General features: G+C 37.9%; 1 protein-coding gene across 5 annotated transcripts in view; it reads left to right on the top strand.

The window, feature by feature from the left end:
• The window catches only part of APBA1 (amyloid beta precursor protein binding family A member 1), an 81,103-nt gene that overhangs the window by 41,599 nt on the left and 27,198 nt on the right, over nucleotides 1-12,306 (top strand). For all 5 annotated transcript variants that reach the window (XM_051789378.1, XM_051789373.1, XM_051789374.1 and 2 more), the window contains one exon: nucleotides 10,352-10,453. In XM_051789378.1, coding sequence (XP_051645338.1) covers nucleotides 10,352-10,453 — 102 coding nt within the window. The remainder of the gene's footprint in view (nucleotides 1-10,351; nucleotides 10,454-12,306) is intronic.

Here is a 12,306-nt window from a genome sequence, read left to right as displayed (position 1 = left end):
GTAGCCAAATCTTTCTTTATTAAACACTGCTGACCCCAGGTATACTGGATTTGTTACACAGAGCTCTTTACTTGTATTTTCTGAAACAAGTGCTGTTACATTTTTTACTACCATGGGGTATTTTAGAATAGCTACCAAACACTTCCTTTTCTATTATCTATCCTTGTGTGTTTTTATTAATTCTAGGTTTTTAAGTTTCATCTTCTGTCACATAATCCCAACAATTCTGTCAGAAATCTATTAATATTCTGTATGGTGGTATTGTAGCTCAGAGTTATATTCCAGAAAAGTTGCATGTCCACTTGCAGGCTCTAGAAATAGGTTATGAACCTCAATATATTACATTATCACTGTAAAATGTATTCACTCTCCAGCAACCTGAGCATCAAAGGCCATCATTTGGATTTATAGCATCAGCACTTCTGAAATCCTTACTTTTGGCATGAGGATTAACTTGGATCAGAATTGTTTCCCAAATTGTGGTTCCAGCTGTCTGTAAGAAAATATGTACTCCAAGTTTTATGAATTTTCTGCATTTTTAATAAAATAAACTCAAAACCAACTGCTAACTGCATTAAATTTATGCCTAATATGAAAAGAGCTGGTGGGCTACATTTACTGACTGAAAATAGTCTATTATGTATTCCTAGGCTATTACTGAAAGGGTAAATGCACTGCAAACATTTGCTCTATCCTCTTTACTGCTGTGGAATGTTTTTTTGACCTTGTTTTTTTTTGAGAAGAACACCAAAAATAGAACTTTTAATGTGTTGTTTGGTGTTTTAAACTGAATTATTGTAACTTTAAGAATGCATCAGAACTATTTAAAACACCTCAGCCATTGCAAAGGGAATTCAGATGGTGAAAAAATATCACATACCCAGTATTTCTATGACAGGCTTCTGGTTTCTTTATCTGCCTTCAAAATTATGAAGACTAGTATTCTACAAATGGGAAGAGATTTTTGGAGCATGGTGTTTGAGTTGCTGAAAAAACATGCAAGCTGATTGAGACATAGCATCTAGATTTAAATTTTTTTGGAAACACAGTGATAAGTAGGTTTGAATTGTTTTCCTGATTCTTACTAGTTTTATTGAACATTAAAAAAAAAACAAACCACACACACACACAAAAAAACCCAAAAACAAGAAAACAAACAAACAAACAAACAAAACCTACGAAACCAAACCTATATTGCAAAAGTTTTTTCTACTAATATTTTAAAAATTATGTCTTTTACAGAGTTGATTAGCAGTCATATGAGGGCTAAAGAAATCTCAGATTATTCTTTATGGGACACAATTATTTTTGACTTATTAAAAAAATTCCAAAAGCTGTAATTCTTTTTCTCCCCTTTTTCAAATCAATCACATTACTTTGCTATACATTTTGTTTACCATATTGTCTATATTTGTAAGTGTTGTCTTTGCTTGGAGGATCGAAGAACTTCCTATTGCTTCCTGATCGATTGTAACACCAAGTACAGTGATGGTCTCTGTGACATTAGGCTGAGGATCCTGAGAGCATCAAGGCCTTCCTGAAGGTGCTTCAGCTGCTCTACAAAATCTATCTGCATTTTGCAGAAGTTAACTGTTCTAAGATATGCTGATGTGACTCAGCCTGGTGTGCTGATACAGCGACAAAACAGGTGTTTCTGCTGGTCTCTGCACAGATTAGATATTGAAGTACACAGAGGTTCCCATTTTGCACCAAAAGTTAATTTCTTGTTTGATATTTTCCACAGCACGTCAGATAAGAACCTCACTTAGATTTTCAGGACTGGCTGCAATCAAAACAGTGATCTCTAATGACAGTATAGCTCACTGAGAAGATAAATGATGGTTGTAGATGTACAGACAATCTGTGTTCTTGGAGCGAGGAAGTGAATTAGGCAAACAGTTTAGAAGATCTATAGCAGATTGAGGGAAAGACGTAGAAGGAACTTGGGTCAGTGTAGGAATTTTGTTTTTCGCTGAAGATGAGGTATGTATTTGCTTTACTGGATTCTTTAATTCAGTTGGCAACTCAGGAACAGTCTACTTTCTTTAACAAAGCATTTGTGGAATTACGTAGCTGTACATTGGGCAAAAAAAGACTGTCTTGACTAAGTGACCATGAGTGGTCAATTGTAATAAAAATATAGTGAAGCCCATTCATATAATCATAAATTTTATTTTTGTCTCTCTTGAGAAAAAAGAGGACAGGACCTGAGGCCAATTAGTTTATGCCAACCAGACCAAAGATGTTTTTCTTTCTGATCTGTAACACTGACCTTGAAGTAAGACTGTTTTTATCTTTAGGCAGACACTATTTTCTTACCTCAGAAATATCAAGGAGCTGCAGATAAATAATGCAAATTGGATGCTTTTATTACCTTCAGTTATTTTGCAGGTCTACTTTGAAAATTGTCCTTATATTTTTTAGCAAAACAATTTTCCTTTTAGAGATAGAACTTACTTGAAAATATTTGTAATACTTTTGTGTTCTTAATTGTATGATATTGAAACTGATAAGACCTCTTTAGGTCCAAGTAGCAGTCACTTTTTATTTAGCTAGGAGCTCTCCACTGGAGACCAATGAAGCCAGGGAGTCAGAAACGTTCAGTTGAGACTCATTAGATACAACTACTTTTGCCTTTTTTTGCAAGAAAGTGGCTTTTACTTCCCAGTGCTGAGCATTTGAGTGATACATTCACAGCAGAATGCTTGGTAAAATACCAATTGGAACTGTCCAGAGACTATTTTGAGAAGCTAACAACCCAGAAATATTCTGCTAACCTGCAGCTGGGTATAGTTTGGGACTGTTAGGAAAGACATGCAATGGCTGTGATGGTAAGAAAGATACAGATCACTCTATCCATTTGCACTTAAGATGTCCTGATTTCAGGTTTATTCACAGGTAACCTACCAAGAATATGAGTCATTCCTATGTATTTCTCCTCAAAAGAAACGCTTGGTAGATACATGAAGAAGAAAATTTCTCACAGCCCATGGATTATTCTGTTGTAATAAACTCTGGTAGTCTTGTGATGCAGGTAGCTGGCTTCTGTGAATAAATAAATAGTGTACAGAGCTACCTGTTTAATATTTAACAATCTAGAGTATCAGCTGCCACGTGCCTTGTGCACCCTGATTTAGTGACATGTGCTTTCTCTTGAATAAGAGATGGTCTGGACATCTAGCTTGTGGGAAGGGAGTTGTGTATTTGATAAAAGCTGAAAAATCCTCAGTGTCTTTTGAATAAAGGCAGTAAGAGGGTTTTTTAATGTTTGCCACACATATGAGATGTGTACAACTGACATATCTTTCTCAAGTCTGTTTATCAGAAACTTTTTAAACCAAAGCAGACCATCACTTGGATATGGCCTCAACAAGGATCTCTTTTTCAAATACAATGGCAGTTAGAGCTGCAAGTGTGACATCAGGAAACTGACCTGTAATGGAAAAGACCATGGAAATACAGTTAGGTTGTGTTTTCTGAGTGTGAAATGGGGGAGATTTTGTTCACACATAGAATCATGGAATCACAGAATGGCTTGGGTTGGAAGGGACCTTAAAGATTTTGTTCCAAGCCTCCTGCTATGGGCAGGGACACCTTCCACTAGACTAGGTTGCTCAGAGCCACATCCAGCCTGACCTTGAACACTTCTGGGGATGGGGTATTCACAGCTTCTCTGGGCAACCTGTTTCAGTGTCTCACCACCCTCACAGGAAATAATTTCTTCCTAATACATGATCTAGACCTGTCCTCTTTCAGTTTCAAGCAATTCCCCCTTTTCCTGTCGCTACTTACTCTTGTACCTCTGCAGGTTTTTTTTTAGGTTCCCTTCAGGTACTGGAAAGCTACAATTAGGTCACCCTGAAGCCTTCTCTTTTCCAGGCTAAACAATCCCAATTCTCTTAGCCTTTACACCACAGTGAATAAAGTTTGTAGCTGGAGCTGTGAAAAGTTTCAAGCATGGAGTTTGTGGTATGCATGTGCCCAAGAGCAGTGAAGCAGGAGATCCTTCAGGAAAATACGTTCTTCTAGATGCACACAGTTACCTCATTGGAAGGGAAGGCCCATATCTCATTTAGGCAGCTCTTGCTCATCATTCTTACCTGTCAGGTTCTCCACTGGAAACTTGCAGTGAATGCACCTAGCCAAGCACAGAAATTGTGGTGTTTAAAGGTTTAAATAGAAGACATGCAATGCATGATCTGTACTTGAGGATGAAACATTTTCAAGTCGAAAAGAGTGTAGTTTTGCATAGCAGATAATTCAAAATGCAATGAAATATTCTGGTATTTAAACTGCATGGCAGGTCTTAAGAAGGGACTTTCAAATGTTGTAGGGCTTTGAGAAGAGCGGCTTGCTTAGTTACGGAAGTACAGAGACCTGATAAGAAAAGCACTGAAAGGTACAAAAACTCAAGTAGAATTTTTTGGGCTGTGATTTAAAGAGAATAGAAGCAGGCTGCCTTCTTCACTTCTGCCATAATCAGGAGGAAGCAGTGGTTTGGAGGGCATTTAAGAACAAGACACCATGACCTTTTTCTGAGGTCTGTTATCTGTGGGGCTGTAGATCTGAAAGCCGAGTTTTGCTGACCTGCAGGGGATGGTTTGTTCTGCATGCCAAGACTTCAGTTTTGCAAAGCCCTGGTCACTGGTGTTCACAGTCTCTGTTCCTTTGCAGACACTGGAGGTGGTATGATGATAGAATAAACCCTAACATAAAGAATAAACCCTAATATAAAGTAAAACCACATACATGGGTGGTTTAGATTTGTGAAGTAGAAATTTAGAGCTAAAGACAAGCCTTCCAGATAGAACAGAACTGAGCTGCATTGTTTTACTTCTCTGTTGTTTTTGGTTACATATGTTTTATTTCAACCTTTGAGTTCTCAATTGCTGGATTTTCTCAGTTCTTATGACTCCAGAAGTGAAGTGTTTGCATGGAGATGAATTTGCTTCACTTTTTCCACAGCAGGAGCAATGTATTATTAAAAAGGCCATAGAGAAGTTTTCTAAATAATTAAGCACGCTTCAGTAATAGATGAACTAAGAGGGGGGAAAAAGAGAAAGGAAAGAATGAAGTAAAGATGAGCTTATAGTGATAGTATATTGTTTGGGGTTTTTTCCGAGCAGACCTTTTGAGACTGTTGATTGAGCACACAGACTACAGGTCACCTTTCTGTCATCTACATGAGGCCACAGATTTAAGTTTACATGGAAAAAAAGTTTCAAAAGCCTGAAACCAAAAGTCATTAAAAAACCAAACCAATACAAAAGAGTTTTATTCATCAGTTACACAGAAGAAAGCTTAACTTTATCAATTAGTCTGCTTGAGGACAAACACTCCCAGATGAGTTACAGGCTTTTAAATTACATTGAGCACTGGATACATAACCTCTTGAATATTTTTTTGGTTTTTAGGTTTTTTTTAATTATTGACAGATGAAAGTAATTTCAAGGGTTTTTCTGTGCTGTTGAAAACTAGAACCACACTTTTGAAAACACAGGAGAGATCTACACTGATTTTTTTCAAACTGATGCATAAAACTGCATTGTTACTGGAAGTTCAAGTGGAAGTACAGCTAAGGAAGTCCATACTCAAGAGAAGAGAAACATCCAGCGCTCAACCAGCTGCCAGGAGCCCTGCTGTGCTGCAAGTCTTCCATCCAGCATGCATGGTGCTGGACAGACCTTACCTACAAAGCGTGTATGTGTGACCTGATGGACAATCAGAGTCCATACAGATAAGATTTTATTCAAAGAGAAGTTACCTGCTCAAAAAGTGTGACTGGGGTACTTCATGGTTACTGCTACTGGCTCATGTGGCCAAGAGATTCTTTGAAATGGGCAAAATAAAGGGCTATCTTGCCCTAACAGGCTCAGTTACATTTATTGTTGGTTATGTTTATAGTTTGCTCCCTTGAACTTTTCTGTGTCAGATCTAAACTTCTATGTGTCCTAGCTGTATTTTTATTTTGTATTTGAGACAGTAATATAACAGTAACAGGTAGGAATTTTTCTTCAAAGACTTTGACAGAGGTACAGAGTCACTGCTTAGATGAAAATCTCTGGTTTTGTACCTTCAGTGAATTTTGCTGAAGAAAGGGAAGGGATGCCATCCAGAGGGACCTGGACAGGCCTGAGAAGGGGATCTGTGAGAATCTCATGAAGTTCAATAAAGCCAGATTCAAGGTCCTACACCTGGGTTGGGGCAATCCCAAACACAAATACAAACTGGGAGAAAAAACTCATTGAGGGCTGCCCTGCAGAAAAGGACTTGAGGATACTGGGGGGTGAAAGATTGAACATAAACTGCGTTTGAAGCCCAGAAAGCCAATGATATCCTGGGCTGCATCAAAAGCAGTGTGGCCAGCAGGTCGAGGGAAGTGATTTTGCCTCTCTATTCCGCTCTTGTGAGAGCCCACCTGGACTACTGATTCCAGTTCTGGGAACCGTGACATAAGGAGGATGTGGACCTGCTGGAGTGAGTTTAGAGGGAGGCCATGGAGATGATCAGAGGGCTGGAGCACTTCCATGAACACAGCCTGAGAGAGTTGGAGTAGAGAAGACTCTGGGGAGACCTTACTGCAGCTTCTCAGTACCTAAAGAGTACTGAGGGCTAGGAGAGGGATGTTTTACAAGGGCATGCAGTGATAGACAAGGGGAATGGCTTCAAATTGTCAGAAAGTAGATTTAGATTAAATATAAGGAAAAAGTTATTTACTGTGAGAGTGATGAGGCACTGACACAGTTTGCCCAGAGCAGCTGTGGATGCTGCATCCCTGGAAGTGTTCAAGCGTTGGACAGGGCTTTGAGCAAGCTGATCTAGGGGCAGTAGAACCTAGATGATCTTAAGGTCCCTTCCAAGAGAAAACATTCTATGACTCTATGATTCTATGATTTCATCCCCTCTGTCCCAGCCTTGTGTGTGATTATGTGACCCAAAAGTTATACTTTTTTCAGGTGATCTGCTGCTAAAAGCATGTAAAACATCACTGCTTTTATAAAGCAAGAGCAAGTGCTTGTATTTAGAGATGCTTCAGTGTCAGTTACATATGTGTTCGTGAGCTATGTAGTAAACAGCTGAATTGACCTGGATAAGCTAGATGTAACACAATCCTCTCCTTTTACAAGTTCTGTTACTAAATCTCTCTGCACAGTAGCGAGGAAGGTTTCTCAGGTGGAGTGGCTTGCACATTAGTTAGAGTCAAACAACACCAAAATTGAGATGGAGAATTTTTGGATGTACCAGATTGAATATCGTAAGAAAAATGTAAGTAGATACTGGAGAGGAAGAATGGGGTAACTAGCACTTTTTTATTGATGCACTTAAGAAAAAAAAATTCTAATTCCATTGATGGACTTCTGTACCCAATAACAGCATGCTTCACGTGAGCTTACTGTGTTTGTTCTGACATTTCTGTTAGGCTTCCAAAACTTGTTTTGTTAATGACAACAGAGCAGTCACTAAGTTTTTATTTTATACTTTATCTAGAGCAGCTATGCAAGTTGTCTATGCACTATGATCTATCAAAATATTACTTGTTATTGCTGTGACTGCATTCTTTCTTTGTACGTTATATATGGTACCTTTAAAAAATGCATTTTGATGTTGAAGATGAGTGTTTGTTCTTCCAAGTCTTAACTTTTTTCTACAAATGTTTTTGGACATGATAGCTCTCATGTCATGTCATGTAGCAAACTTTGTAGGATGTTTGATATTTCGGTTTTGTAGTTTGGGGAGTACTGGTTGGTTGGTTGGTTGGTTTTGATTTTGGGGTTTTTTTTGGGTTTTTTGAGGTTTTTTTTTTTTTTTTTTGGTTGGTTGGTTTTGGTTTTCTTTTTTTCCCCCCAGCAGTATTTGAGCAGACATTGAAACAGAGCCTACAGAAAGCCTGTGATAATTTTGATGGTTGCTTAGTTCTGATACTTTGTAAATGAAAATAGCAGAGTAAAAGTATTTGTAGTGCTACTGAAGTAACTGTTAGTACATTTTGAATGGTGCAAAGTTTCTTAATGCCAAATGTCTGGTTTAAATAATTAATTGTTTTCCTTCAGTGTGTAAATATCAGAGCTTTCAGGCCTTCTAAAGATATTTTTTGTGTGTGGAAACATTTGGTGTTTAACTTGGTTTCTTTTTCTACTGTTTAAAGCTCAATCCTACAATATTAGGATGTCATTATTGAATTGATAGTATTGTGAGCCTTTTATATTTAATCCTAACACAAAAATACTGCATAACTATTAAGAATGTGAGTGTTATGAAGACACTTCCCTATGTAAATAGAATTGCTATTTCTGCCATTGTTGCACTGTTAACTCTGGTAATTGCATAGCAAGCCAAATGAGCCTGTATTTCATTCAAGACCCTGCTTGAATGCTCAAGGTACAGTGAGCAGTTCTTCAGTCTGATGGCACAAGCAAATCCCAGAATTCTAGGGACCATTTCACAGCTGTATCTGGTCAGGGACGGTTTCACAGCTGCATCTCCTTTTGCCTTACAGTTGTAATTCAAAATACAGGGAGATACAGGGACTGCTCTTCTACCTAGGAGACATATGTGTAAGGAATTGCATCCTAACTCTTTGGAAGCCTTTGTTAGTTAACTATGATTTTAATACCTAGTTATTATCTGAGATGGATGTTTTAGAGCAATGAGTGTAAAGAGAAAGAGGAGAAGGGAGTGTAGTTTTCTTGTTTTGTTCCATATCTAAGGGAAACTTAGTGGTTTGGGTTTTTGGTTGTTTGGTTTTGGTGTTTTTTTTTTAATTTTGTACACTGTTTTATAGAATGCAATGTTGCAGCTGGAGTGGATGCAGAGCACAAGGGCACTCCTAGATTGGAGCTGCTGCCAGCTCAGAACACTGGAAATGTAGCCCTTTTCTGGTATGACTCATTGGCTTAGAGAAAAGCCATGCCATGTAATTGCTTATGAAAAGAGAAGAATAGCAGCTGACTGTTTTGCCATCTGTGATGAACTGCTGAGTTAGCAAAGCTAGGGCCATGGTCTCCTTGTGTCAAAGGAGAGTGTAGAATGCCAGGGCTGTTGGGCTAAACATCCAGCTTGCATAGCTAAATGCTAAATTTCCTTTGAAGATTCACATTTTGGCTTGCACAGACATGTTTTGCAGGTATGTCCTTAAAATCTGCCTCTAAAAAATGCTTGCTGGGTTAAAGCTTTGTACTCTTTCATTTTGGTCACCTTCACTGATTCCATACTCTGTGTTCCTGTGTCATATACCCCCATACCAGGGCCCCCTGCTAGGTACTATAGATACCTTGCTACAGCTTTTTAGTGTCACCAGCATTCATTAGGAATTGTCTATGATTAGAATATCCTTTCCCAAAGCATTCTTTCCCTTTATCAAGATACTTGCTGGCAGATCACATAGTCAGGTGCTTCACTGAATTGTTTTTGGTGAAAAGAGAAAAATGAGGAAATTTGATCTAAAGAGCATGTATATTACTGAGATCATAGCATGAACTAGGGAATATCTTCCAAGTTTGCAGTGTATCTAGAATAAGGAGTCACAATCCTTGATTACAATGGTATTGAATAATCATTGAATATGTGCACAAGTCCTTGAATACATCAGTATTACTCTGCACAGTTTATAAAAGTTGTTTTGTAAGATGATGGAATAACATTTATGGACAACCACTGCAGCCCCCCTCTGCTCAGTTTAAATTAGTTTAGCACCTCAGGTGATTATACCTGAGAGCACGTGTGCAGTCTTTTCTTCACTTTCCCGAGTTTGCCAACTAAGTAATCTTTAGCTGAATCCCTGTGTTCTGGTAGGGTCAATTCACTTGTCTCCCACCAGAGCTTACTGCTAAGTGACTTCACCTTTTTTCTTTCTTGGAGTGTCAGAGCTCGGATATCGGTCTGCATTGTCTGCAGCCTTCAGTAAGCTCAGTCATTTATCTGCAGGCCACAGTCATGTTCTCCTGCAGCTGAAAGTCCTGTAACTGCAGCTTAGTTGAATGTAAGAGTACATAGTTATCCCAATACCAGATTGTCCTCCATTCACCTGGCAAAAATACTTGACTCCCTTTTTGACTGAGTGTTGCCTACCACCAAGTACAGCTTTCAATTTTCACAACTGCTTGATTTCATACATTTCTGACAAATAAACACAAGTGTCTTTTAACTGTTCAAAATAAGTTCACTGAGATATTGAAATGTGATCATTGTCATAAAAAGCAAGGATTACAGCATTTTAAGTGTTTGTCTTGTTTTGTCTTTTTTTCCCCTCATCTCTACTTTGATTAGAGATTGTCAAGTTAGAGGAAAATATGAAAGAAGAATTTCTACACTGGACACTCATAATATTATTTCATTTTCCTGCCATGTCTAGTCTCCGTCTCCAGATTCCTCTTCACCTCGGGGTGCTGAATCATCAAGTAGGCAACATCACCAGGATGTCTGCAGTACAGCAGAGGCCTCCACTAATAAAGAGGTAGAGTGAAATCTTTTAAAAGCCACAGTCTTGTTCATGCTGCTTATGCTTATGCATGCTTTAATTTTCCTTGCCCCCTTGCACCTGCACAATCCCTTTTCTTCTTTCAAAATTGTAATAAACTTGAAAAGCTGATTTCCTTTATGCTTTTCCCTTATGCTCCTTTCCCTTATGCTTGCCTGGCTGTCTGACTGAATTTCTAACATACTTAAGACTCTTAATCGTGGCATTGCTGACTCTGTGTTCAGCTGCCACTAAATTTATTTAACAGGCTGGGAGGTATTGATTTACCCAACAGCCAACATCTCCTCTGTAGCAGAGGCAAAACAAGGAAGCCCTTTCCTTTTTTCCTTGCAGATTATTTTCCCACAAAGAAAATATTTCTCAGCCAGATGAAAAAGTTCTTAAAATTAAATCAATTAGGTACTAAATTATGCTGTTTAATATTTTGTCATTGTAGAAACTGTCCTGCCAGTGATTCATAGTCAGAATTCAGTTCCTGACTCCAGGCTCCTCAAAATAAAGCTGCATACTTGCTTTATTTTTTTTCCCCCCCTCACCTAGCAGTGTTTTACAGTGCAGTAATTCCACCAACACAAAATGAAAAGTGTGAGTAGAACCTCTTGCAGTGTGAAAATAAAACGCTTTAACATAACAAGTATTTGAGTTAGTATAGAATGGCAGGCTCTGTAAGCAGAAGAATCTGCAAATGCTTGGTTTATTTGCTTCTTAATTTTTAAACTTATAAACCATGTAGAAACTGTAGAGTAACAAATACTGTATTGCTACCAATAGCAGTGCATGAATTATCTTCCTATATTAAAAACCTGATCCACTACAAGAGAAAATACTGATTACAGTTGAAACACTAATTAGTAAGCCATTCTTTCTATTTTTCTTTTATAATTATCAAGGGATAAGGAAGCTTTCAACATGTATGTAGTTGTGCCAGTCTCTACTTGCATTTAGAAGATAATGAAAAGTTTCAAAAGACTGGAGAAACCCATAATTTTTCAACAGTAGATCATGCCATTAAGTTTTCATCTGCTGTACTGTTAGCTTATTAAAGCTTTCAGCTTTCTTCATATAAATTCTATATTCTAGCAATTTTTAGATATCAGTAAATATACCCAAAGGAAGAAATCAAACAGGATACTACTCATTTCAGGTTTTAGGATGTGCTTACTCGTAGTTACAGAGTGTAAACTGGGTTTCACAGCAGGATGTGTCAGCTGCTAGTTTCTCTCGGATGGGGAATATTTCCTGCCTTAGTATTCTAAGGCAAGAATAAAGTGATAAAACAGCCTCATAATTTTTGGGATTGAATTTTAGGGCTTAGGAAAACTTTTTCTTAAAAATAAATTTTATAATACTAGATGGCAATGACATTATCAAGAGTCATGAAATATGAATGACCTTGATATTTCATTATTCATGGTTATGTAAAATTAAAAGGTGTAGGTTTCCACCTATTGGTAACTTTACCTATTACTTTACTGTTCCTGTGGTCTTGGTAGAATGTATTTCAACCTGGGTTATGAACAAGGCACATTAAATTTGTGTGTGAGTTTTTGCAATAAAGATACATGATGATGGTTTACACCACTCTATCCTAAATATAGGTTGCTAGTTGGTTTGCTGAATAGTTGCTAAATCTGTATCACAGCCTTTGTCCACTCCGTTTAAAAAAAGTAAAGATCATTTATATGCATGAGATGCCTCTGGTGTGTAGGGGATTTGTTCTCTAAGCCTGTCAGAGCCCAGTGTTTGAATCTCCTCTTTAGCACTACACCAGCAACTATTACAAACAATTGTTGGAGTCTGTGGATAGATGGTTTGGTAGGAACATTCAT

The sequence above is a fragment of the Manacus candei genome, unplaced genomic scaffold, assembly GCF_025592945.1.
Source record: "Manacus candei isolate 608988 ecotype Guabito, Panama unplaced genomic scaffold, ASM2559294v1 h1tg000027l, whole genome shotgun sequence".
In the NCBI taxonomy this organism is placed as follows: Eukaryota; Metazoa; Chordata; class Aves; order Passeriformes; family Pipridae; genus Manacus; species Manacus candei.
Note: the sequence above shows the minus strand (reverse complement) of the source record. Positions and strands in the feature narration are given on the sequence as shown.